Consider the following 24637-nt stretch of genomic DNA (forward strand, 5'->3'; position numbering starts at 1 on the left):
GAGAGAGCCCAGGGTTGGAATACATTTTTATAAATAAAACAGTGTTTGCTTTGCAGCCCTGATAATTTTCTCCTGTCTTTGAGGCTGAAAAATAACAGGAGGTTTGCTGTTTCTGAGGACAAAGGTATTTGCAGAGGAACTGATCAAACAATTATTATTAATAATCTCATTACTGAGGCATCACCAATGCTTTTGTGCATTTGAGGTAACCAAATAGATTAAAGTTTTATTCTGAAAACTATGGAAGCATACAGGAATCAAGCAGCTTATGAGCACAGTGGGGTGGTGATTTTCCTGGCTAAGACACCTTTGTGTGTGGGGAAAACTGATGCCCCATTTCTGCAGGAATATAACCCCTCTGGTAAGGGGTCTTCTAAAGAATTGGCCATAGAAGCCCTCAAAGGTAGTCATGACGACGGGCGGCCATTGTTAATGAGATTTTTTTCCCCCCTGACAAGGGCACCAACGTGCTCTTTGAAAAAAGGGACAGGGAAGGCTCATTATAGTCTCAGGCAGAGGCTACTAGCAAATGAGAACACATTTGCCCTTTGCTTTGGTGGGAATCAGGAGAAAGAGGGAAATCGAGATAGAAGGTAGAGACACGCTCTTCTCCATATTCATAGCATTCAACCTCAGAATAATGGATTCAGTGGGCTGATTTTCATTCTCATACATGCTCTGTGCTTTCTCTTTCTTAGACTGTGCATGGATGATGCTAGAACTTTGGGCTAAAGAAGCCAAGACTGATTTGCTTGCAAGAGAGAACAATGAATTTCATAGTCAACATTCTGCTCCAAAATTCGTGTTCCCAGATAAAATACAGGATATCTTGTTTAATTTGAATGTTAAATAGACAACATGTATTTTAATATAAGTATGACCCAAATATTGCATGGGACATACTAATATTAAAACTTATTTGTAATTTATAGGGAACTCAAATTGAAACTGGGGATCTCTATTTTTATTTGCTAAATCTGACAATCCTACATAGGGCAGAACATGAGAGGTGTTTGCTTAAAAATACATGTCTTTCCCACTGAAAGCTGACCATAGTCACCAGTTGCTGACCTTCATCTTCACCACAGATGGCTTTTGGGGCAGATAATATAGATAGACCCTACAGTTTCCAAGGAAGCTTTGGAGAAAATGCTCCTATCCTTGCCTCTAATCCCCATACCCACATGAAATAAGAAGACACTCTTGGGTGGCTCAACAAGTGTGCCTTATAGAACTTAGTCTAGAAGCAGACACTGCAATGGTCAGAGACAACCTGGACAGTGAACACTGAAGAGGGAAGCTTCAGGCATACTGGGAGGGACTCGGGGTCTCTAAAGTGAGCGCCCTCACTTTCTCTGGAAAGCAGCATTCAGTGAAGTGTGAGATCACACCTAGAAGTGGCTTCCAGACAAAGGACCCAGAATTGCTTTTCCTTCCTGGAACTTGTATACTCTGTCTTATTCACAGAGATTATCTTTGACCCCATCTCTTTAAAGGGCATACCGAGTTGGTAAGCAGATATTGGGCTTGAAAAAGCACAATTGAGTTAATATTTGTCAAGGGATAATCTGGATCTAAGGGCAGGTTATAGAGTAGGGCTCGGTGAGATGTGGATATGACTCAAGTTACTGGGCATCCTGACCCTCCTGGGTCATGTGTTCCCTGGTTGCTTCCTCTTTCCCCACACACTTGCCATGGGGAAATCCCCACTGGGCACTATAAGAGATCCCTGAGCTCTGGGCAGAAGCCAGTGGATCCTGTCAAGAGGACAAGATGAGGTGGGGCCTTGCTTTCCTCCTACCCCATCTGTTCGTTCTCAGCTCTGCTGTTGGAGGATTGGAGAATCGGAGCCTCTGGACCTCTGACTTTCCGGAGGCTTTGACTGTAGCTCCAACTTCAGTTTTAACTTGGCCAAAAGGCCATGCTGCAGCCACAGCTTGGCCAAAAGGCCATGCTGCACCCCAGGTAAGGGGGCCCCAGAGTCTGAGTGAGTTGTGTTCATTCCCTTCCTTTAGCTTTTTGGGGACCTAAATACAATTTCATGGATGGATAGACCTGGGCACTCTAAAAGATTTATGGCTCTTGCTGTTCACTATAGGTGCCCTGGAAATGAATTAAAACCTGGGTGAAATAATTAAATTGTTAGCAAGAGAGAACATCCTAGTTCTCCAGCTGGAGGCTTTGGGGAAAGAATCTATGCTTTAAAGAGGTTCTTAAACCAGTCTGCACATTAGGACCAGTGGCCATGAGACTCCCAAGGCCCAAATGTGTGGGTTCTATCCTACTTAGATGTTTAAATATCAGATATTTAAAAAAAATCCCCAGGTGATTCTCACATGCAGTCTGGGGTAGGAATCCTTATGGAAGGGGCCCTGTAAGTAGCAGCTCCAGGAAAGTTTGTTAAATTGATTTGCTGGCAAGAAGGGACCCCTAGCATAGTAAAAAGTAACCCTCAAGGGAGTTACCTTGATGCTCCAGGAGGAGTCCAGGCAGTTTCTCTGTCCTTAGTTTGTAAAGAAGAGAGAAGTAAGGGGAGGAATTTTTGTTTTTTAGCAAGTGCCTCTACATGTGGACATTTCCTGAGGAATTTTAACTCTTTTGGATCTTCTTTATAGGGAATCCTTAAGTCCATTTCCAGTGCCAAACAACTACAGTAAAAAAATAAACCAACAAAACCCCCATGTACTAAAAAGGGATTGGTCCAGCTAGGCTACCTTGTAGGACACATAGTTAGCCCAGCCCCTTGGAGGATGAGTCTTCTTTAGATCTCCTTTAAAGAAACGAGAACAGGTAAGGAGGGGTGAGAGATTGGGAGCAACAAAACAAAACAAAACAGTTATCTGTGCCTTCTTTTTTTTAAAAATAAATTTTTTTAAAGAGAGAGAGAGGGAGAATTTTCTTAAATATTTATTGTTTTAGTTTTTGGCAGATACAACATCTTTATTTGTATGTGGTGCTGAGGATCGAACCCAGCGCTGCAAGCACGCCAGGCAAGCACGCTACCGCTTGAGCCACATCCCCAGCCCTATCTGTGTCTTCTTTGAGCCTTTCTGCAAGAGGCCTACTCTATAAAACTTCCTAGGCTAACCTTGCTTCATTAAAATTTGGGGTTGGAGGTCCAGATGCCATCAAACCTCCTCCTTCTGCACTTCTAGGATCTTCATTCACAAATTAGGTTGCTACTTATATAAGCACTTCTGAATGAAGGGGTGAATGGGAGAAGGGGTGAAGGGGATACTGTTTGCTTGCTTTCTTTGGCACCATCCGAATATGTAGACAATGAAAATGTGATGACTAGCAAATGGTTTGGAGAGATCCTAGAGGAAGACAATAGCAATAATTGTCACTGTGTACCTAAAAGACCAGGACCAGGTTAAGTATATAATATATATTATTTAACCCTAAGAGGCAGGTAAAATAAGTGATCTCGTTTTAGAGATGTTAAAGCGGAGGCTTAGTAAGGTAAAATCTTTGGCTTAAAGTCACTAAGCTGGCAAGTTATATAACTCAAAATCAGTTATTTCTCCCTGCTTTTAACTCATTTCCAGGGTGTTTATAATGAATACCATCTCTCTGTACACAACTTTCTCTATCTCTAGGGAGAATAGATGAAAATTCCTTATTTTAAAGAGGAGAAAGTTTTCAGAATCATGAATATGCACAAGCATTCTTTGTAGCCAGAAATCAGATGCATAATTTTATCCCATGATACTGAACAATTTCTGGGGACAATTAGAATTGGTTAGCATATTTTTCAAAGTGAGGTTAACAAACAATAATTTGTTATGAAGCTTTATCATGAATCAAAAACCAGCATTTGGGGAAGATCAGCTAAAATAATATAAAATAAAATATAGGTCAAGAAAAAAGAGAAATTAAAAATGCCTATTATCTGGTAAGAAGACAAATATTTAAAAGGAGATAAGAAATGGTGGTTAAATTGTATCTTGAGGTTCTAATTACCTTCTTAGTTTACTTATCTCCCTCTGGTGATTCAGGGTTACAACTCCAATCTCTTTTTTTTTTTTTTTTTATAGTGGACTGGGTGTCAATTCCACTATCAACCTAATTTTCTGGGGCTGGCTGTCAGCTTGATGAGCTCTTTGGAAAGTGGTGGAAAACCCTTTTATAACTGTCATTGAGCAAGTTCCAAACGTATCATTTTCTGTACGCTGAAAATGTTGAGTACCATTATTTTATGCCTTGAATCTTTGTGGGCACTTAGACTTGGCTACTAATTAGAGCCATTTGCAACCTTAAATCACAAATGTGAGTTGCACCTTCTGCCCTAGGGCTCAGAGCACTCTGCATGCCTCCAAAGAAGGGGCTGCTTCACAGCCTCATTTTATAGACAAGGAAAGGGCTTGATGCTTTGCTCTGTGCAGTAACTAGCAGAATCAGAACCACAATGAGTCAGGCTACTGGGATGGTTGGAAAACAAACAAACCTTAAGAATTTTATAAAGATGGTGGTCCTGATTCCTGGCTGAAATTGGTCTTAATCATCTTATGCCAGAGTCTTACAAATCGTATACATCAGTAAATGTTAATTGAACACGTCCTGAGTGGGAACCAAGCAGAGCTGGGTGTTTTGTGGGTCACACAGGACCCTATTTGCCCTCCGCCAGGGGGATCACATATCTTTCCAAAGGCCAAAGGGACAAGTATCTGTCTTTGTCTCTCAGTCCTCATGTTACACTCAAGTAGAGTTTAAGCATTCACCACAGAGAGAGACTCATCACCATTAGCTTCATTGTCTTTGAATTCAAGGAGCAGAAAAATCTCTAATGGGAGACACCGATCAAACTTATGGACCATTTTGATGTCAGCTGAGCATGCTGGGCTGATGATAAGCGGGAGAGAAGCCCGCAATGTTGGGACAGAGATGTTCAATAGAAACCAGTGGAATGGCTGTCAGCAAGACTCGTAATTATTTGTCTGTCTTTCAGGTGATCTTCAAGACTAAAAGTTGTTAGCTAGTGGTTCCTAGTTGAATGTCTGGAGACTACTTGATGATATCTGCTGTCTCCTGAGTTGACAGAGCTTTTCAGAGAAATCTAAGATGGTCCAACCCTGTCTTGGGCAGCTAATTAACCTCCTCTTGTCAATTGCAATGCAAGATTTTTTTTCTTTCTTTTCTTTTCTTTTTTTTTTATTGCTAGACAGTTATTATAATAAGCTATTTCTTCAAAAGCCTGTGATTTGTTGGTCCTTCCTATAAAAGACCTGGCATGCTCGAATTGGAGTCTTTCTAATTTTAGACAGTGATAGAGCTGAGTTTGAGAGAGGCTGGCCTCTCTGACAGGCTGGTGTATCTCCTCCTGTCCTGATTCATCCCTGGCAAAGACTCCTCCCCTCCCCACCCCATCCCCTTTCCCATCTTTAGCATACTGCTTGTTCCTCTTCCTTACTCTCTGATTTCTACAGGTGTGGGGATGTGATTAGAAAAGAAAATTGAGGCCAATATCAAGAAATTACCTGGCAAGGAGAGTTTGAGACACACACTTTTTGTTTTTTATTTTTTTTCCTCCCTTTCTGATTATCTTAAAGAAACTTAGGCTAAATTTTAAAAAAATAGTAAAAACACAATATCAACAACAAAAAAATCCCTTGGTTGCAAAAGTCTTAATTAGCCCAGAGGTCACAGCTGGGTTAGGCTGATGGCATATGCATCTAGGCCAGGCTTGCTCAGGAGTCTTGGAGGTGGGTAGAGAACACACAGAGAATGCAGAAAGAACACAACCTCAGCTGCAGCTGGCTGACTTGAACGTTGAGAGTCATGGCCTGAGTCTTCAGACTCTGAAAACCACTGCTCTCTCCTTCATAGTTCTATGAAAAGTCCCTTCAGGCTGATGCTCCACAGGTGAGCTTTGGGCTGGCCTTCAGATGAGATCATTAAAAGGCACAGACAGTCGGCTGCTGAGAGTCCCACTCTGTAAGGCAATGGTAGTAATAAAAAAATGTTAATTGTGCCAGCATCCCCTTGGGGTAGTTCAAAGGGGACAAAAGAAAAACAGGATCTTTCAAACCTGTCATTTTAAAATATGCAGCGGCACCAAAGTGTGAGCCTGAATATCTTAAAGAAACATCAAATATTTTAAAATGACTTTCCTGCAAGTGGTAAGCTGGAGAACTTTTATTTAAAACATTTGCACAAAATCTCCAAAACTCATACACTGCTCAGTTTTTTAACCAATGGTGTATTTATTTCCATTTTGAAGAATGTTAATTATACAATTTCGCAGCTGAAGAGAGAAGATGAATTTGCATTGTATATTTTCCCCAGCCCACACCCTTGGCGGCTTCCTCATCCCACTTGGGATGAATTAGATTGGGATTGGGATAAAAGGTGAGGGAAGGGTGATGTTTAACAGAAGAGAAAATTGACAACAAATAGATCACCTACTAGGTGCCAGGAACTTGGCTCACATTACTTGGTTAATCCTGAGGACAAATCCTGTGACAATCTCCTCTCTGTTTTACAGATGAGGAAACTGAGACTTAAGAAGTCACATCAGGAAGTGGTAGAATTGATATTTAAATTTAAGAATTCTCATCACTTCTTTCTTTCCCTTTCTTTGTGTAAGTTGTGTATAGATGGTAATGATTTCCTTTAAGACTCCTCAAGAATGAAGAATCTTCTTTGGGTAAAGGCTGGGGACACAGTGGCGTAGTCCAACAGCTAGAGATGTGGTTAAATGCTCTGTGAGGTCCCCATCTCATGACAACATCCCAGTTTCAGCTTGCTTCTGTGATCCTATTTGTTTATATGTTGGACTCCACTTGCTTGCCTCCAAGCCCTCATTTGATAAGCCAATTTCTGTCACTCCTGTTGCCCAAAACCCCTCATTTTCCAGCTTATTATTGATGTCTACCTTATTATTATCTACAGTCATTTTCCAATTTCACCGGCTCTGTGGATGAACGTGGAACCTGCCAGTGCTCTGTTTCTCTGCCAGACACCACCTTTCCTGCGAACCGAGTGGAACGCTTGGAGTACATAGCTCACACCCTGTCTGTGAAGTTTGAGAAGGAGCTTTCTAAAGTAAGCATTTTCTTTTAAGACAATATCTGTTAAGAACAAATAGCAAAGAAGCAAAACAAAGCACTTGGTTGTTTGGTATATTAGAAGCAATCATTCTTCACTGTACCAAAGATAGCACTTTTATATCTTATGGCATCCTAGCATTCGTTCACAGTCCATCTCTGTAGTTCCTCATGGCAGGGTGAGAAGGCAGGATGGAGGGTGTCCACAGCAGGCTCGCTCCAGGGCTGTGGTCCTCATGAGTCATTAAGAGGCTGCAAGTTCTCCCTGCAAATGCCAGCTCTGCAGTTTTCGTTTGTCTGTTTCTTCTTTCCTTTGTTGTTCTTCTAGATCTTTCATCCAGCTTTGCCTTCTTTTCTTTGCTCTCCTCTATCCTCTTTAGTCTATTTTCTCTTTCCTTCACCTTTCCTTCTATTTCCTTCCTGCTTTTCTTTCTTGTTCCCTTTGCCTCAATCCTGTCTCTTGTCTATTCCTTCTAATCTTTCTTTCTGTTTTCTTCTTGATTCCTCCTCCTCCTCCTCCTTCTCCTCCTCTTCCTCCTCCTCCTCCTCCCCCTCCTCCTCCTCTTCCTCCTCCTCCTCCTCTCTTCCTCCTCTTTTCTTTGACTCTTTTTGGTCTTCTCTTCCTTTTGGATGATTTTTTATTCTTTTCCTTTTTCCTCCCCTCTCCCTCCCCCAAATCTTCTCCCTCTCATTCCCCTTCCTTCCCTCTTTTCCCTTCTCTTGTGCTTGCACTCATGCATGTGTACACACATACACACACGCATACACGTGCACACACACATACACATTTAAATCTTTACAGTTTGCTCTCTTCCTTCCTTTGTTTTTTGGTACTTGTCTTCTGTTGTTTCCACAAGAGCATTTCATTCTGGTCCAGCATTAGATCAGAATTGGAGGCTTCCTTGGGAATTTGAATCTACACTCACAGGTCTCTTAAAAACTTAACTGGAAGCCTCTGATTCCTGCTTTTCTCTGGCCAGAGGAAGCTATCCTCAACACTTTGCATTTCTCCCAGCTGGCTGGAGCAATGTGACTTAGCCTTCCACTTTTGACCCCTTCCGGATTTTCATTCAAGTTACAAATCAATTAGAAAGCCTCCTATTTTCTGCACAGGTGAAGTCCAAGCTAGAGTATAATCATATTATGCATTATTTAATACAACTCCATTAATTTACAAGGAGCTCTGGGTTTACTGCAAGACTCAAAATAAGTTTTCTTCAGAAATTTAAGCTTCACCACCTTAACATCCAGCATAGTTATCCTTTAAGACAAAAATTATGTGAGGCTGAGACCCTGCTTTCAACCTGAATTGGTAGATAAATATTCTAAGTTTAAATAAGTGACCAAGAAAATGTGTTTGACTACTCCAGGAACCTAGCTTCTTAAGAAATAAAACGTCCTTGAATTAATCAGTAGAAAAGGCACAGCACTAAATTATAAATTCCAACCATTAATATTCATAGCCTTATTCCAGCATAATCAAGTACAGATAAGAAGTTATGCATAAAAACATAACAAGTAGAGGAAAATCCTAGGTAAAGATCTTTTCAGTTAGAGTCATTTGCTTTGAAATAGTGGAAGCCACTGATTTGCATGTCGTCATTGCTGCCAGGAGTGTGAAGGGCAGTTTGAAACCTCTTGCTGCTCCAGGGAGAGTAGGTGGATTGCCAGGTTTATGAATATGGGACATTTAATTTCAATCCTGAAAGGTAGGTATGGGGCGGGTGGTGCAGGTGGCATCTGCTTTGCTAATAATTGACAGGGAAGAAAGGCAGAGTAGATAGGAAAACTTTTAGTCCCATAAGTATTAGTAACTGGTCCCCCCCCCACAAAAAAAAAAAAAAGATTGTGATTGAGACCCAAGGAAGAAACTTACCTGACAGTTGGGATTTACATAATTGATTTGATGTGACAGATGATAACAGTAGCAGCTTTCATTTGTGTTTTTCCATATGCTTCCAATTCTATATTCCTCTCTAGCAAGTCCTTTAAGGAGAGAGGCCAGGGGTCCTTCCTCCCATTTTAGGGATAGAAACACTGAGGTTTATAGAGGTAAAGGAACTTGCCCAAGGTCATCTCTCTTGGCTGGTGAAGCCTGATCAGGAATTTGAGCGTTTACCGTCATCAAAGTTCTCCTTCCTCCTGGCCAGGCTGTTACCCTTCAGTGCAGACTCAAGATGAGATGCAGTAGGTCAGTAACGCCTTTGAATTCAAAGTTATCTCTTCAGCTGAGGGCTTTTGAATTTCCAGGTGAATTATTATAGCTGTCCCTAGGTTGCCTTGGAAATCACCATTTATCTAGGAGCCTGGGGGAATGCCCGTTTGGGGCAGGCCAGCCAAAAAGGGTTTTGACGGCCTTACATTGATTCATTATGTGCCAGTACACAGAGAAGACAGGGAGCTGCCTCTGCATACGATGCTGAAAGCATTTTATACTTTTCTGTTGTTTATGGACATGTCCTTTTGTGACTGTACTTAGGAAAGAGACAGCATAAAAGGCAGCTCAGGATTTTTTTCTTTCTCTGGAGGCTTATGGTCTTTGGGGCAAGTTATTTAATATGACACATTTGCTAATAGATCCTCATGCATGAGAAGGTTGAGGCAGCCTGGGAGACATTTAGGCAACCCATAAACAAACAACATTGATTGAGCAATGCTTTGTGCAGTGAAATATAATAAATTAAAAGGTCAGATTGAAAAACACTGAGATCACTGTTTCTCTATTAATTTCTATAATGTATGGGGGCATCCATTAGCTAGGCACTTAATGCACATCATCTCTAGTCTTCACAATAATCTTGTAAGCTTGATAATATTACCTTCAGTTTTAGGAGGAAGCTAAAGCTTAGAGAAATTAAGTGATTTGCCCACTAAATACTGAAGTCAGATTTGAGCTCAGGTGGGTGTAGCATCCAAGTGCTCCATGTCTGATGGTCACATCAGCTTCAATTAACCTAGTTGTATTCATTTTTAAGGACTTATTGGAAATAACAGTATGTTGCAAAGAACATTTACTTATTTCAAATAATCTGGCCATAGTTATGATCACAGATTTTAAGGAATTGTGAAATTGTTACAAATATGAACCAGACAAACTACTTAATAGCTAGCCACACTACATTTTTAATTATAAGATTTTAAGATACAATAGCAACCACGACAAAACAACTTCCAGACTTTGATTCTTCATTGATGACATAGTAAGTGCATAACAAACAAAATGAAGCAGAAGCTCTGAATGTTAGGCTAGTGGTTTGAAGGCTAGCACACACGAGTCTTCCATATTCAAATTTGTAGTAATTATAAATTTCAAGGTAAAGATTTTGACACAGGTATGTGTCCTCTTGGGCTTAGATTCATATTCTTGATAGGATTGTTTTACAACACCCCTGACCTCTAAATGCCAGTAACTTCCATCTACCCCCAGTTTTGTCTCCAGACACTGATAAATGTTCCTTGGACACAAAGTACCACCAGCTTCACCACCACCACTACCACCACCTTCTCTTTGTTTAGGAACACTGCTTTTAATATAACTATTTTCTAGAAGAGGAATAAATCCACTAAATGTATTAAGTGCCAGGAATGTAGGTTAGACACAGCTGGACTGCTTCTACTGAGCCTGCATCTCCCAAGTAGAGCTTGGATGTTCTCAGAATTGTCCAGGCTCTCTCAAACTACAAATCCATATATGTGAAAGGTCTATACTAATAATCTATTTAAATCAGTAAAGTTCATACTCTAGGTTTTTCAAATTTTCTCCTGCTTTCTGTAACTCTGAGGATCATTCCAATTTTCCTGAGCACCACTGAGCTTTCTTCATCAGCTTACAGAACCTCAAAAATAAAATTTTCCTCCAAACAGATTTTTAGAGACTATCTTTTGTAGCAGAGGTAAGGCAGGCACAACCTACATTCTCACAGGTTACAAACTCTAAGCGATGCCTTGGTTTTCTGTGAGAATCAGGGAGAGCCACATTTTATTTAGCAGAGATGACAGTTGAATCACTCATTTTTTGCAGAACAACAGCTGCGACATGCCACCAAAATGTTCCAGGAAAGCTAGGGGTGTTTCATTTGTTCCAAGAGCTGGCAAGACCAAATGCCAACAAGCATATTCATTTCTCAAACTTCCATTTCTGCAATGGCTTGGTGCTTTATTATTATTTTTGTATCACAGACAAGGTTTTATGCCCAATTTGGTGGAAACTGAAACCTGGCCACTCTATATCTCTGGGTGTATTTTTGAGGGGGACTCGTTTAGTCTTACCCATATATATGCACACACACACACATAATTTTTTTTGAAAACCTTCTTATCAACCAAAATGTCACCAGCCTTTCAGCCTCTTAGGGATGGCACACCTGATGGCAGTGAACATCAGTTGCCTGAGGAGATACACTAGCAGTGCCAAGGGCTGCATCTTTAACTTTTCATTAAAATCCTCTTTGCCTGAAACCCTGGCCCTTTAGGTCTGTGGCCTCTGAGTCTACTCTAATTTGCACAGTGGGGTTAAGTGGAAAGGCTAAAATGACAGAAGTTAGGACTGCTTTTGGTATTAGAAGGATTAGAGGTCAACATCTGGCTCCGAATTCATCCAGGCACTGTGGACCAGCCATTTGACATTAGCACAGTTTGGGCAGAAGTATCACTTATGTTCATATTTTTTAAAAGAAAGTAAATCCAGCAACTTTTAATGAGCAGGTCCTTTAAAAAGCCATGACATTTCATTTAGAGATCAGATATGGAAAGTGCCACCAACAGTTTATTGAAATATCCATTTGGAGATTCCAATTATATACTAAACCACCAAGGGAATTTTTGGAAGTATTTTAACTTAATGATCAGACATTCAAATATATGCAACAAATGTGTAATTTAAAGGTCTGATTGCAATAATCAGTTCTTGGAATAAATGTGAGCACACTTAATGAAATGTGCACTTTCCTGTTGCATATACACTCAGATATTGTGTGGTAAGCTGGGCCTTCATGGGACTTTGTAAAGGGCAGAGGGACTCATTGCTAAAACGGTACCAAAGAAGGAATGCTACTTAGTATATTTCTCCCTCTTCAAGAAAATACCTACATTTAGAGCAATGGTTCTAAACAAAGGGAGGGTGGTGGTGGTGGTAATTTCTCTCCAGAGAACATTTAGCAATGTCCAGAGATATTTCTGGATATCACAATGGAGAGTCAGGAGGCACTACTAGCATGTGTAGTTATCAGCACAGCAACCCCCCAGAAATAAATCTACTAAAATGTCAATAGCTCAGGTTCAGAAACCCTGATTAGAGCAAATGAATTGAGAGGAGGAGGGATGGCAAGAGACTCTGATCCAGTTTGAGGAGTTAATATCTTCAAGCATTGAAATGGAGATTAAAAAATATATACGTGAATAATGACTTTGAGGCAAATTATTTTTAGTATAAGTGCAAAATCGCTTGCAATTAAATTTTTTAGTTTGCATTTGGGTTAACAAAAAAGAATCTAGTTAAATACATTTTTGATTCATTTCCTTACCAAGAAACAAAAACAAACAAACAACAACAACAACAAAACACAAGGAAAAACCTATAGTGATTGACAGGAATCAAATAGTTGCAAATAGCCTTCCAGGGTTTGGAAGTGGAGGAATAATGTTTTATATTACTTTGGGAACTGACTTTTGATTCCTCTTCAGGTGAAGAAATATGTTCAATTAATCAGTGTGTATGAAAAGAAACTCTTAAACCTAACTGTCCGAGTAGAGATCATGGAGAAGGATAGCATTTCTTACACAGAACTGGACTTTGAGCTGATCAAGATAGAAGTGAGCGAGATGAAGAAACTGATCATACGGCTGAAGGAGAATTTTGTTGGAAGCACAGAAATTGTTGACCAGCTGGAAGAGGAGGTAAGGAAGGATTTCCCTTTTCAGTGGGTCAATACTAAATTATCTTCAGTGACTATGAACAAATGTGAGGACTTGGATACCAATGTCTCCCCAGTTCTAAGTCTGCTCCTTTCTCACAATCATGTCACACATTCTATGTTTGGGCCTATTTTTTTTTGTACAGTTAGTTAAGCACACTGGGAACACATTGACTGAGAGATAGGTCATTTAATGATTAGAACCCTGCTCCAGGGCCTTTGAGTTCTTTAGAAAGGAGGTGACATAAATCTGAGCAACTGTCCATACCATGGCTAGAGCGGGTGTGTTTTCTGCTCTGGATTTATCTTCATGGTAGTAGAAATCCACAGTCTACTTGACTGTGGACACATTAGGTCTGTTCTTCCTTTTGTACAGCCTTCTAATCCTTGGTCCTTCTTGGAATTCTTCTCACATACTGGCAACCTCCTTTAAGAATATTTTGTGTGTGTGTGTGTGTGTGTGTGTGTGTGTGAGTATGCTTTAGTGAAGGCTTTTAAGATATGTGGATAAAGACCATCACATTAATGTTACGGTTGGGTAATTTATATCAACGAGAATTTACTAGCACAGTCATGACATGGGCTATAATTGACAATTCTAGTTACGTATTTTGAATTTAAGTTTTCTCTGGCCCCCATCATTCATTAGAAACTTAATTATAAGACAACATGAGTAAACACAAGTTTATAGGGGAAGGTTATTAGAAATGAACTTTAATGGACATTTGTAGATGCCTAGAATGAGTCCGTGCTCTATTATTAAAGCTGTTAAAAATCTTTGCCATTTTCTTCTTGTCACACACATCTGCCTGAGATCTGACAGGCATTCACACTAAACCATAAAATGTATTCTTCCAAATGAAACCATTCAGAAGAATCTCTGGTGTATTCTGTAGCGATGTCTCACTAAATGACAAATTCAGCCCTGGAATGTTTATGAAAGAAATTGCACAATAACATAAAGTCACTCTGAATTTTTATTTCCTTAGATAAGGAATATGTCTCTCCTGGTAGAGGATCTGGAGACACTAGACAAAAACAATGTCCTTGCCATTCGCCGAGAAATCGCGGCCCTAAAGAACAAGCTGAAGGAATGTGAGACCTCTAAAGAGGAAAACTATCCAGTCATCCTGCCTCCTGCTCCAGGTAAGCAGGCCATATTTTTGCTACAAAAGCCAGGTCCTATCATGTGTGTGTGTGTGTGTGTGGGGGGGGGGTTGTAATAATGGAAGGATCCTATTTTTGCAGTTCTAAGCTTATTCTTCCATGTTTTAAATCCCCTTACCCCAAGTAGTTCTACTGTCATATTCTGGGGTTCACAGAGAAAAAGCACAATGAGTTGATTTAAAACAAAATCCCACGAGTTACATGTGTTCCCTCTGTATTTACTGATAGGAAAACCATCTCTATGGTGATAGAGGAGCTATCAGGGGCCCAGGGGAGAGCTTCTGGAATCTATGTGTGACATCTGCTTTCCTGTGGATTATGAGTGCTGATTGGCTTATTTATCTGGTGAACTAGTATATGCCTTGGATTTGACTGCTTTCCCATTCTCCTTCCCTCTCTTCCCCCCTCCTCTTCACATTTCCCTTTATTCTTCCCTGTTGAGCACTTACTATAATCTATGTCCTGAGATTTAGTGAGAATTGAGCGGTTGGGCCCACAGGTTGTGGTACTTGGGGGGATCCCATGCCGTCCCTCCAGGACTGTGAGCTCTGGAGGGTCATGTGGCATCTCATTCTCTCACCATCCTCTTTGGGGTTAAGTACAGCACCCAGTGGGAAGCTCTATAAATGCCTCTGTGAATGGAGGTAGTGGAGAGGAAGCTCAAGGGCATAGCTTTGGTATCCCAAAGACCAGAGCTTTCCAGCTATGTGGCTGGGGGCAAAAGATCCTTAATCTCTTCATTTGTAAAATGGGAGAATAATAATACATACCTTGTAAGGTTGCCATGGGGATTAATGAGCCAACACCTGGGAAGCTCAGGGCTCTGTAATCAGCACTCACACACTGGCAATGGATATTATTAGTAATAATGATAATTGGAATGAAAACCTTGCTGCGAACAGCAGCAGGGCCAGATCCTTGTGCACTGCAGTGCCCCCTGCCAGGTGAACTCAGCTGCAGTGTTCATCCCTGTCCTTTAGGGACACTATGTCACAGGGAGCTTCTCTCAGCGAGCTGTAAGATTCTTAGCCCAAATGGGTACTGTCTCTTTTCATCAGATCAGACAGGCTTTGTTATCTGTATTAATTCCAACCCTCACAACCTGTTTCCTTTTGGACTGTGAGTTTCTGGATCTTTGTTAATGTAACTGATTTCTTTAAGGCCTCAATTAGATATGACCATGGTGACAAGCCTCTTGGTCTTATTCAGGGGACACTTTTCTCTCCTTCTGTAGTAGGGACTCTGTCCTAGTCTGACATACAGAGGATGTTTAAGGCAAAGACAGCGGTCTGTCTTCTGTAACAAACTAAGGCTAAGTTTGGCCTGGGACCAACATGTAAACATGTTTTAGAAATGAGAACAGGTCCAGTGGTCCAGGCTCCAGTGCTCCACTGAGGCCAAAGTGGAAGCAATGTGACAACCTCTGTTGATAACGGAACGAGTGCCCCGTTTCCCCAGCAAACAATCCTTCTTTTCTGGCATAGTTTTCTATGCAGATTTCAGAATGAGGACATTTTAGAGTAAGGAGGGACATTCAGGAACACCTATCTCAGCCCCTTCATGTCTCAGAGGAGGGGACTTGAGTAGCAAGGATGCTGATTTCCCTGAGGTCACACAGCAGGTAGTGACAGAGCTGAAGGTAAAATGCAAACTTCCCTCTCTGGTCATCTCAGAGTGTCAGGTGTCAGAAACTCAAAGATGGTTGGTGGAGGAGAAAATACATGGCTCAGTATTGGGGGTGGGGAGGAAAACCAGTAAGTCCATTGGACTATTTTTGTTGGATTTTTTTCCAGAACTTTCCCTCAGGCCCTCACACTTAGACTTTTGAGAACCATCTCAGCCCAGCTGTGTTGTTTAAGCAAATTGAACCCAGATTTCCACTCACTTTCCCACAACCTTGTCTGTACCTGGATCCCTGCCAAGCTACTTGGCCCTCCTCCAGCTTTGTTCATATTATATTTATGATGTTTATATTAAACTGACTTTTTGTCATGTTTTTAAATCAATTTCTTTCACTTGCTCTCTCTTTCTGTTCGGATTGGTTGATAATGCAGAATTGAAAAATCCCCAGGCACCACAAAGTTGTGAGCCTGTGGAGACTTTAATTAAAGTTACTCACTATTATGGGACTTTAAAATCTGGCCTGTCTGCTTTTTTTCACTGCAGAGTTGCACAGAACAAAAAAGACTGTATGCAAGTCTCAGCTGTAAAGTAGTTCTGTGCTCTCAGGGCTCCTCCCTTGCGGCTGCAGTTTGCTAACCCTATGGTCAACTTGAACTTAGAACTGCTACGTATGTTTTGGGTTCAGTAAAATGCACTTTGTATTTGCTTTTGCTACAAATAACATCCTTTTCTGCTTCATTTCATATATCTTTCTAATTTAAAGTAATTGGCCTTCACTTCATTAACATTTTTCCTTAAAACAACTGACTTCGCCCTCCCTCTGTTTTTCGTCCGAGTTCAAATGACTCTGCATTGGCAAAATGTGATGGAAATGCGCAGGGATCTTGCCTGGGGGATGCCAGGCTTTGCTGGTATATAGTAGGTGCTCAGTAAATGGCTGGTGATTGAACAGGGTATGAAAGAAATGGGGTGACTTGCTTAAATCCAAAGCTCAGGAAAGGTCAATATTGAGTAGCAACATCTAATAATTCAGAATCAACTTAGTCTCAGTTGTTTTAGGGTTATGACCATTTTCATTGCCTATTTCTTACAAGTCAATGGCATTCTTCTCCTTGGGTTTCAAATAAAATTTAGTTTCCCAGTTGCAAGAATGCATTGATAGATCCAAGATTAAGTTTCTCTTCAGGCAAAAATATTTGACATTTTAATGTTTGACACTACTAACCATGATAATTTTAAAAAGCCAGATGAGAATATTTGAAAGTCTCATGACTGTGACTTTCCTGGGTATTTCCAGAATTCTGCTAAATTGCCTGATGAATATACAGGCCAACCAAAGATTCACTTGTGCAAGGGGCATCTTGTATCATGTTCTATGGAATAAATGTCAGGCTCTTTGAAAAGTCAGATATGTGGCAGGGTGAAGGTTAAGTTCTTTAGGATAAGTTGAGTTTAAGTGATTTGATCAATCTTTTTTCCTTTATTCCACAAACATAATTTGGTCTTCTGTGTGGCTGATCCTGTTCTGAGACCTGGGGTTACCAGGATGGGTAAAGCAACCTCCAGAACCACTCACTACTCAAGAGGGGAGACAGTCATGTGAACTCTCCCTGTAATATGACATGATTATAATGATAGTTATCATTTATTTACATTTATAAGACTTCATTCTGTCCAAAGGTCTTGCAGAATATTATTATTTTTCTTTTATCATAAGGAAATTGAAATTCAAAAGGTTAAATAGCTTGCTTAGGGATGCACAGCTCTGAGTATGGCAGTTGGGATTTGGATTGGAAGCTGTCTGTTAATATTGTCACTGTACAGGCTGCCTTCCAAGGTGCTCCAATAGCGGAGTATACCCAGGACTTATGGAATCACACACAGTTCCAACAGCTCACCTACCTGATTGAACACCCCATGTTCTTTGCTTCCGTGCTTTTGGAGTAGTTAAAAGAGTATTTTTGCTCCTGAAAGCTCTGTGGTATGTTTTCTTCCACAAGAAAGTGCAAATGGTCCACTGATCCTTCACAGTTCTTGGACCATGGCTGGGATGGAAGATGGGTAAGAAGGGAATGAAGTGTATTTAAGACTTTGACCCAAAGGAAGGGGCTGGGAGGGGTGTGAGACCAGGAAGGGTGGTGAGAAGCTCAGGGTATATGGGTTTAGGAGGATCAGCAGCAGGTGCAATGATGGCTGTCAGGTTCATTGTTGTTTCCATGTTGGTTTGATGCTGGGAATTGGCAAAACCCCCTCATAATCTTTTCACTGGTCTGTCACTAATGTCACCACATGTGCAGCTTTGACAGCGATATAACTTAGTTCTTGTCCCTATTGCTACTTCTGTTTGACCATAGCCAAGAGCCCTAAAAATGGCCCAAAGGGGCTGGAGGATAAAGGGGGAATAACAAAATGGACAGGAGAGGGTTTAGGATTGGTTGGGAAGGTGAAGAAAGCTTCATACAATTTTAATTTTCTCATAAAACTATGAACCATTATTATTACCATTAGCAGTAATAGTATTAATACTATTGCCAGTATTTAATACTATTATACTACCAATAATAGGACTACCACTATAATAGTACAAGTAATAATGATATTTTTTGACGGGTTTATGTTGGTTCCTTTATTTTTAAAAAAGTTTTTTTTCTTTTTTTAGTTGTAGATGGACGCAAAACCTTTATTTTATTTATTTATTTTTATGTGGTACTGAGGATTGAACCCAGTGCCTCACATATGCTAGGCAAGTGCTTTACCACTGAGCTACACCCCCAGCCTATGTTGGTTCCTTTATATCTGAAGATTTCTACATCTGGAGACAGATGGTTTATCTTTAACCCCATGATAATGCTTGAGTAAGTTATATGCATCATAAATTTTTCTAAAATATTTTGTTGCTGCTGGTGGGGTATTTTCGTTCTAGAAAGGTAAGATTCAATGAAGCAAACCATTCTTAAGTTTCCCAACCTGAAAGAAAAAAAGTGATTTTCTTTCATTGCCTCACAGTGAAATATAGTTGAATAATAAGTTTTTAGGAAGATATTTTAACTAAAAAATCCAGTTTGTAGCATATGGAAACTGGAACAGTTTTTGTTATCATTAAACTGAACACACCACTAACTTTATTTTAATAATTCATGCATTGTTTCATAAACAAAAGCAAACAAGCATTCATCTGAGAGATCACTTTGAGGAGAAGAAATAATAATTTATAATTTTATTTATTATTTCTTTAGTGGAGAACAGTCTCTTGGTTGAACACATGTTGCTTTTTTATTTATGAAATGGTGCATGCATTATTAAAACAAACCTGTGACTGTGTTCTGTTTAATGATATGCAAAATTATTTGAGGTTGGGTACAGAGTGGTTTCATTTCTCTACCTGTTGTATGGTTGGCTGGTTTTCTCACCAACTGTGTATTTATGAGAGCATTTAAAGAGCACGTATTTAATTCTGGGACCAAAATGTCCCAGCAGATTGGAAAAATAAAAGCAGGATTTCTAGTAATGGTTTCCCCTCTGAGCAGTCAGTCCTTGAGTGAAGAAGGTAGAGGGGGAAGCATTCAGCAAGGAAAGGAATGAGTCTCTCCATATTGGGCAGAGGCAGAGGCTCAGAGACCAGTGCCTGGCTCCCCTAAACCCCTCAGTGCTCTCATCTCAGGCAATTCTTTGGAACTCTGCCTTTGGTTTCAGCTCACTCATGTGTTCTCCATAGCTCCCCTAATTCCCTCCAAGCATTTAAAGCCAGATCCAGTGATTCAGGTTCTGTTCCCTTCTTCCTCACCTGCTCTGCTCTGAGCAGCAGAATGAAGGAAAATGACCTTAAATATACCTGAAGTTGAATTTGAGTTTTCTTTTTTTTTATCTTGTAAACAACCTTACCATTTTTTTTAAAGAGTATTTGTTAAGACCCCCCAAAATATGCATTCAACTCTTTGGATAGTTATTATTAAAACCTGGGAGGAATTTTATTTCATGTTTTTTTTGCATTTATTTATATGCTTCATTTATAAGCACTTTGGGTTGGCAGGCATTTCAGAGGGAGTTCAATGTTAGGGGCCGGTTGCCCAGGCTGAGTCATTTACACAGTGTTTCAGGGAATGCAGATTCAATGGACCAGTGCATCTGGTCCCACTTGATTGTACACATTATGACAATGACCATGTCAGAATGGGAAGGATGAAATACTTGCCTGTCATGCTGGGGCACAGCAGCATATGGGTTACGAACAGCAGGACTCGCCTCATAACTCTGCAGCAAGATGGTCACCAAGCGATTTATGCGATGGGCTATATGGTGGGCACAAAGCAGGCAATGCTGTCTTGAAAATAGCTTCATGGCTTCTCCAGGCTGAAACCCCACCATTCTAGACCATCTTTTTGGATCTATAAAATACTATATTTAAAACTTCCTCTCCTGAGATTGGCTTGGAGCAGGATTGATGTGGATATTCACTTGGGGGTCATAGGGAAGGCAGACATGGAGACTAGGCAAAGATCATCTTCTCCTTCATCACAATTCTCCCTGGGGTTGACCCTGGAAAAGTAGCACCTTCTGGTTTTATGAAAACAGGGCAAGCTTTTGAGATGGTTGTACCTTCTTGATTCTGCTATAAGAAAATGAAAAAAAAAAAGATAATATTTGCAATTTTCTTTTTTTTTTTTTGTAGAAGACAATATATTAAATTTGTCAAGTTTCCCTTTTTCTCTCTCTGGACTCCTCCAAACTTTTAGATATGGCTCTTGGCAGTTTCATTATCTCCATTTCCCTGATGGAAAAGCCCATTCATAGAAACAGAAAGTCGTTCTCTGTAGATGTGACAGTGGATTCACTTTGAGACTGAAACTGAAGAGAAGTTTGGTTCTTCTACAGCAGAGCCACTGTTGTCACTGAACCTTGACAGGGAAAATATTGATGGATGCCTTTGGTTCTTAGAATATTAAACGGTTTGTATGCTGTCATTCATTGTCTCTAAGAAAGCCTTTTTCCTTTTCTCGTTCTATAGGAAGCTGTAGTCACGGTGGTGTGATGAACATCAGCAAACCGTCTGTGGTTCAGCTCAACTGGAGAGGGTTTTCCTTTCTTTATGGTGCCTGGGGTCGGGATTACTCTCCCCAGAATCCAAAGACAGGGCAGTATTGGGTGGCGCCTTTGGAGACGAATGGGAGGACATTGCAATATTACAGACTCCACGACACTCTGGATGATTTGCTATTGTACTCAAATGCTCGAAGCTCTCAGATTGGCTATGGCCAAGGCAGTGGTACAGCAGTTTACAACAACAACATGTATGTTAATTGGTACAACACTGGGAATATTGCCAGAATTAACCTGACCACTAACAGGGTTGCTGTGACTCGAGCGTTGCCTAATGCTGCCTATAATAACCGTTTTTCATACGCTAATGTTGCTTGGCAAGATATTGACTTTGCTGTGGATGAGCATGGACTGTGGGTGATTTATGCCACGGAAGCCAGCACTGGTAACATAGTGATAAGCAAACTCAATGACACCACCCTCGAGGTGCTGAATACTTGGTTTACGAAGCAGTACAAACCGTCTGTTTCTAATGCCTTCATGGTTTGTGGGGTTCTCTATGCCACCCGTACGTTGAACACCAGAACAGAAGAGATTTTTTACTACTATGACACAAACACAGGGAAAGAAGGGCATCTGAGCATTACAATGAATAAGGTGAAGGAAAGAGTGCAGAGCATCAATTATCACCCCTTTGACCAAAAACTCTATGTCTATAATGATGGCTACCTTCTGAATTATAATCTTATCTTCCTACAGCAACCCCAGGAAACTGCTAGGCATTAGGATGAAATAGAAATAAAATGTTTGTTGAAAATGATCTCCACTTTTTACATATCTGTAGAGGAATCTAGAAGTGTGTTTCTTTAGCAGTGATATTTAGGTGCATAGTTCTACCACTCTAGGGACTTAGGATATTTGCTCTCATTTGATGATGATTTCTCTTGAGAGTCATCTGTGTTTTGGGATGCACTTCCCAACTAAAATAAAGTTCTTCTAGGGTGGGATTGTCAGAGGTCTGGGGTACCATGGGTCTAATAAAACCTGTAGTGAGGTGACATCTGGAAATTACAGAGAACTCAGTATGGATTCTAGGGATTCTTTGTACAGGAAAATTTGCTGAATGACCATCCTTATCCATGTAGCCTCACTGATGCATGCCTGAAAGCAACCTGGGGCTTAATTAGGCAGATTAACATCTGAAGGAGGTTGAGGGACCAAATTTCCCCTAAGCTCCTGGAAAGACACTTTGTACATACCAGTCAAGTAAATTTTACCTGCTAAATTATATATGCAAGGTGCTCTGAGTTTTCTGGAGAAAAGACCTTTTATGCACTAAGTTGTACACCCCAAATAAATCTCAGGAAGATCTTCGGATGAGGTTCTGGACTTTACTTTTCTCTCATTGTCCACCTACAGAAGAGTCAGTGGAATCCTCTACCTTGTAATTTAATTCCAAAGCAGTTCAGAAATTTAGAACCAGTCTGACCAACCAATTCCCCCAACCCCCCTCTACTGCTTGCTTTTTATTATTTAAAAAATTTAACCAGTTTTCTATGGAACAGATATAAGTAAAAAAAATAATTTTCTTTTGTCTTATTATGAACTTTTATTTACGTGGCTCTAAAATTGTAAGAAAATCAGATGACTATGAAAAAATGATGGCATTTCTGGTTCTAAAATAGAGACCTAGGAGCATACATGAGGCATTCACTGACTTCAACTGTTTCACGTGACTTTTGTCTTTGTGGGGAACTCGTAAGAAAACAAAATTTAAAAGTTTTTTTTTTCTTTTTCCAGGAAGGGATGTAGGAAATCTAAGAAATCTGTGCAGTGGTTTAAAGCCTTGTGGGCTGGGTACTTCCATGCTTTTGGATGGCTTTATCATCTGGTTGTGGCTATTTTCTATTTATGTTCAAGTTCTTGTGTATAGAATTGGATCAAACACTGTACTTCTCCTTTTTAAGTAAGTGATTAAAGTGTGCTTTGAAAAATTCATCTTTTGTTTGCTTACTTTTTTTAATTAAAAAAAATCAAACTCTTAACAAGGTGGTCCACATCTTGCTATGGGGTACAGGGAATGGCTACCTCCCCAACACCTGTGACCAGGAGGTCATCTACCTAGCAGCAGAAAATATCAATAATTTTTAAGAGTCCAAAGTTGTTCTGGCTCTTTAGTTTTCATTTCCCTTTAAAATCCATTCATTCTGGCAGCTTTTATTGTGGAAGACTGCCCCCTATTATCTTTTGGGAGATGACCTTATGTACTTATTAATTTTTGCATGACTTATCTGATTATTACCAATGCTAGACTATATTTGTGTGGCTTATGTTCCTTTCCAATTGAGCTATTAACATGGGTCAGAAGCCTCTGGATATTCCCTAAACAGAAGGTCTTGGACAGAAAGCAAAGGCTCTGACTGGCTGTATAAAATTGAGAAGTACCTTTACCAAAGAGAACATTGAGTGGGGGGGGGGGGGACAAGTGACCTAGAACTGGAAGGACAGATAGACTAGGCTCATGTGGTTCTTCTTGCTGAAATGCTCATTTTACATCCATACCAAGCTTTCTGAGGCAGCTGGAAGCTACAATGCTTAGTATTTTTAGCAAGATTTTTCTCCTATCTTTTCAGGGCTGAGCGTAGAGACAGGTATGGCCTTCAAAATGCAGCAAGATATGAAGATAAAGACATGTATGCCATGTGAGATATAGGTTAAAAACAGTGATGTTATATTTAATCTGGCTTAAGGCAATTTTCCAGATGAGTGCTTCTTGGCAAGTACACAGTATGACCTCTGAAGATTCGGGAGAGAAGGCAGGAAGCTGAGGTAACCCTAGCAATCAGCTTCTTATTCGAACCGCTACAGAGGCATTTGCCTGAAAATTCACTTCGGATCCTCCTTCCCCCTGGACCTGGTGAATCAGCTGGCAGTGGCTGCCTGCAGGAAATTTCCCTGCTGAGAAGGTGGACCCACTCAGGGATTCAGACACAGGTTGACTGCAATACAGTTACACAATGGAAATTTTAGTTCCAGATTTATCAGCTAGTGCCTATTTGAAATATGTATATATGTATGTGTGGGTAGATATAAATAAATATATGCACATATATTTATATAATCTTTTTTGAGGTGTAATTTACACATGGTAAAATTTGCCAATTTTAAGTGTATAAGTCAATGAGTTTTGACAAATGTATGGTTATGTAAAGTCTACCACAATAAGAGAAAAAAGACATTTTCATCATACCTAAAAAAAAAAAAAGTCTTCTCATGCCCTTTCACAGTTAATTCCTAATGCCTGCCCTCCAGCATCTGGTAACCACTGATGTGGTTTTGCTTTTTCCAGACAGCCACATACATGGAATAACAGTGTGTAGCTTTTTGAGTCTGGCTTCTTCAGTTTTCATTTTGAAGAAAACCAGTGGATTCAAATCACCCCGTAGGGTAACTGGGCATTATCAAGAAGCCCTTGAGGCTTCCTGCATTTTTTATTATTTTTTTTTAGGGTTGGACAGGAGATTGTGGAGCCCTGTAGTAACCTGCAGGTGTTCCCTGGTGGCCTGGAGTTACCATTACAGGGGAGGGGATCTGGATCTTGGCATCAGTCAAACCTACCTGGCAGCACTTTCAAAGCATGAATGCTTCCTTCCTACTAGCTATGTCCAAGGTTTGTTCTCCAGTTCTTTACATCATCCTTGTCCAGGCGAGTCCTGATATTAATTAATGATGCAAGGAAGGAGTGGTTGTGAGTGTAGGATTCAGAATCACGCAAAACTGGGTTTGACTTTTCCTATTGCTCACAGGTAGTATGGTTATAAGCATATAAGCACTTAACTTTTCTGAGACCCA

At 40.3% G+C, this 24637-nt stretch overlaps 1 protein-coding gene across 1 annotated transcript; it reads left to right on the forward strand.

The window, feature by feature from the left end:
- The first annotated feature begins 1765 nt into the window (after window positions 1-1765).
- Olfm4 (olfactomedin 4) lies at window positions 1766-22783 on the forward strand. Its single transcript, XM_046454200.1, has 5 exons — window positions 1766-1965; window positions 6892-7044; window positions 12729-12941; window positions 13948-14104; window positions 20754-22783. Exons 1-5 carry the CDS (start codon window positions 1774-1776, stop codon window positions 21569-21571), a joined length of 1533 nt encoding a protein of 510 aa, XP_046310156.1. The 5' UTR covers window positions 1766-1773; the 3' UTR covers window positions 21572-22783.
- Window positions 22784-24637: the final 1854 nt, after the last annotated feature.

Source organism: Marmota monax, unplaced genomic scaffold (genome assembly GCF_021218885.2).
Source record: "Marmota monax isolate L192 unplaced genomic scaffold, Marmota_monax_Labrador192_F-V1.1 WCK01_AAM20220418_F8-fsc00011, whole genome shotgun sequence".
Taxonomy (NCBI): domain Eukaryota; kingdom Metazoa; phylum Chordata; class Mammalia; order Rodentia; family Sciuridae; genus Marmota; species Marmota monax.

Excerpts from the sequence above, each read along its gene's own strand:
- Olfm4 (XM_046454200.1), top strand. The coding sequence starts at position 1,774 with ATGAGGTGGGGCCTTGCTTTCCTCCTACCCCATCTGTTCGTTCTCAGC. Across the intron at positions 7,045-12,728 it reads TTGAGAAGGAGCTTTCTAAA|GTGAAGAAATATGTTCAATT; the intron begins GTAAGCATTTTC and ends ATTCCTCTTCAG. Across the intron at positions 14,105-20,753 it reads CATCCTGCCTCCTGCTCCAG|GAAGCTGTAGTCACGGTGGT; the intron begins GTAAGCAGGCCA and ends CTCGTTCTATAG.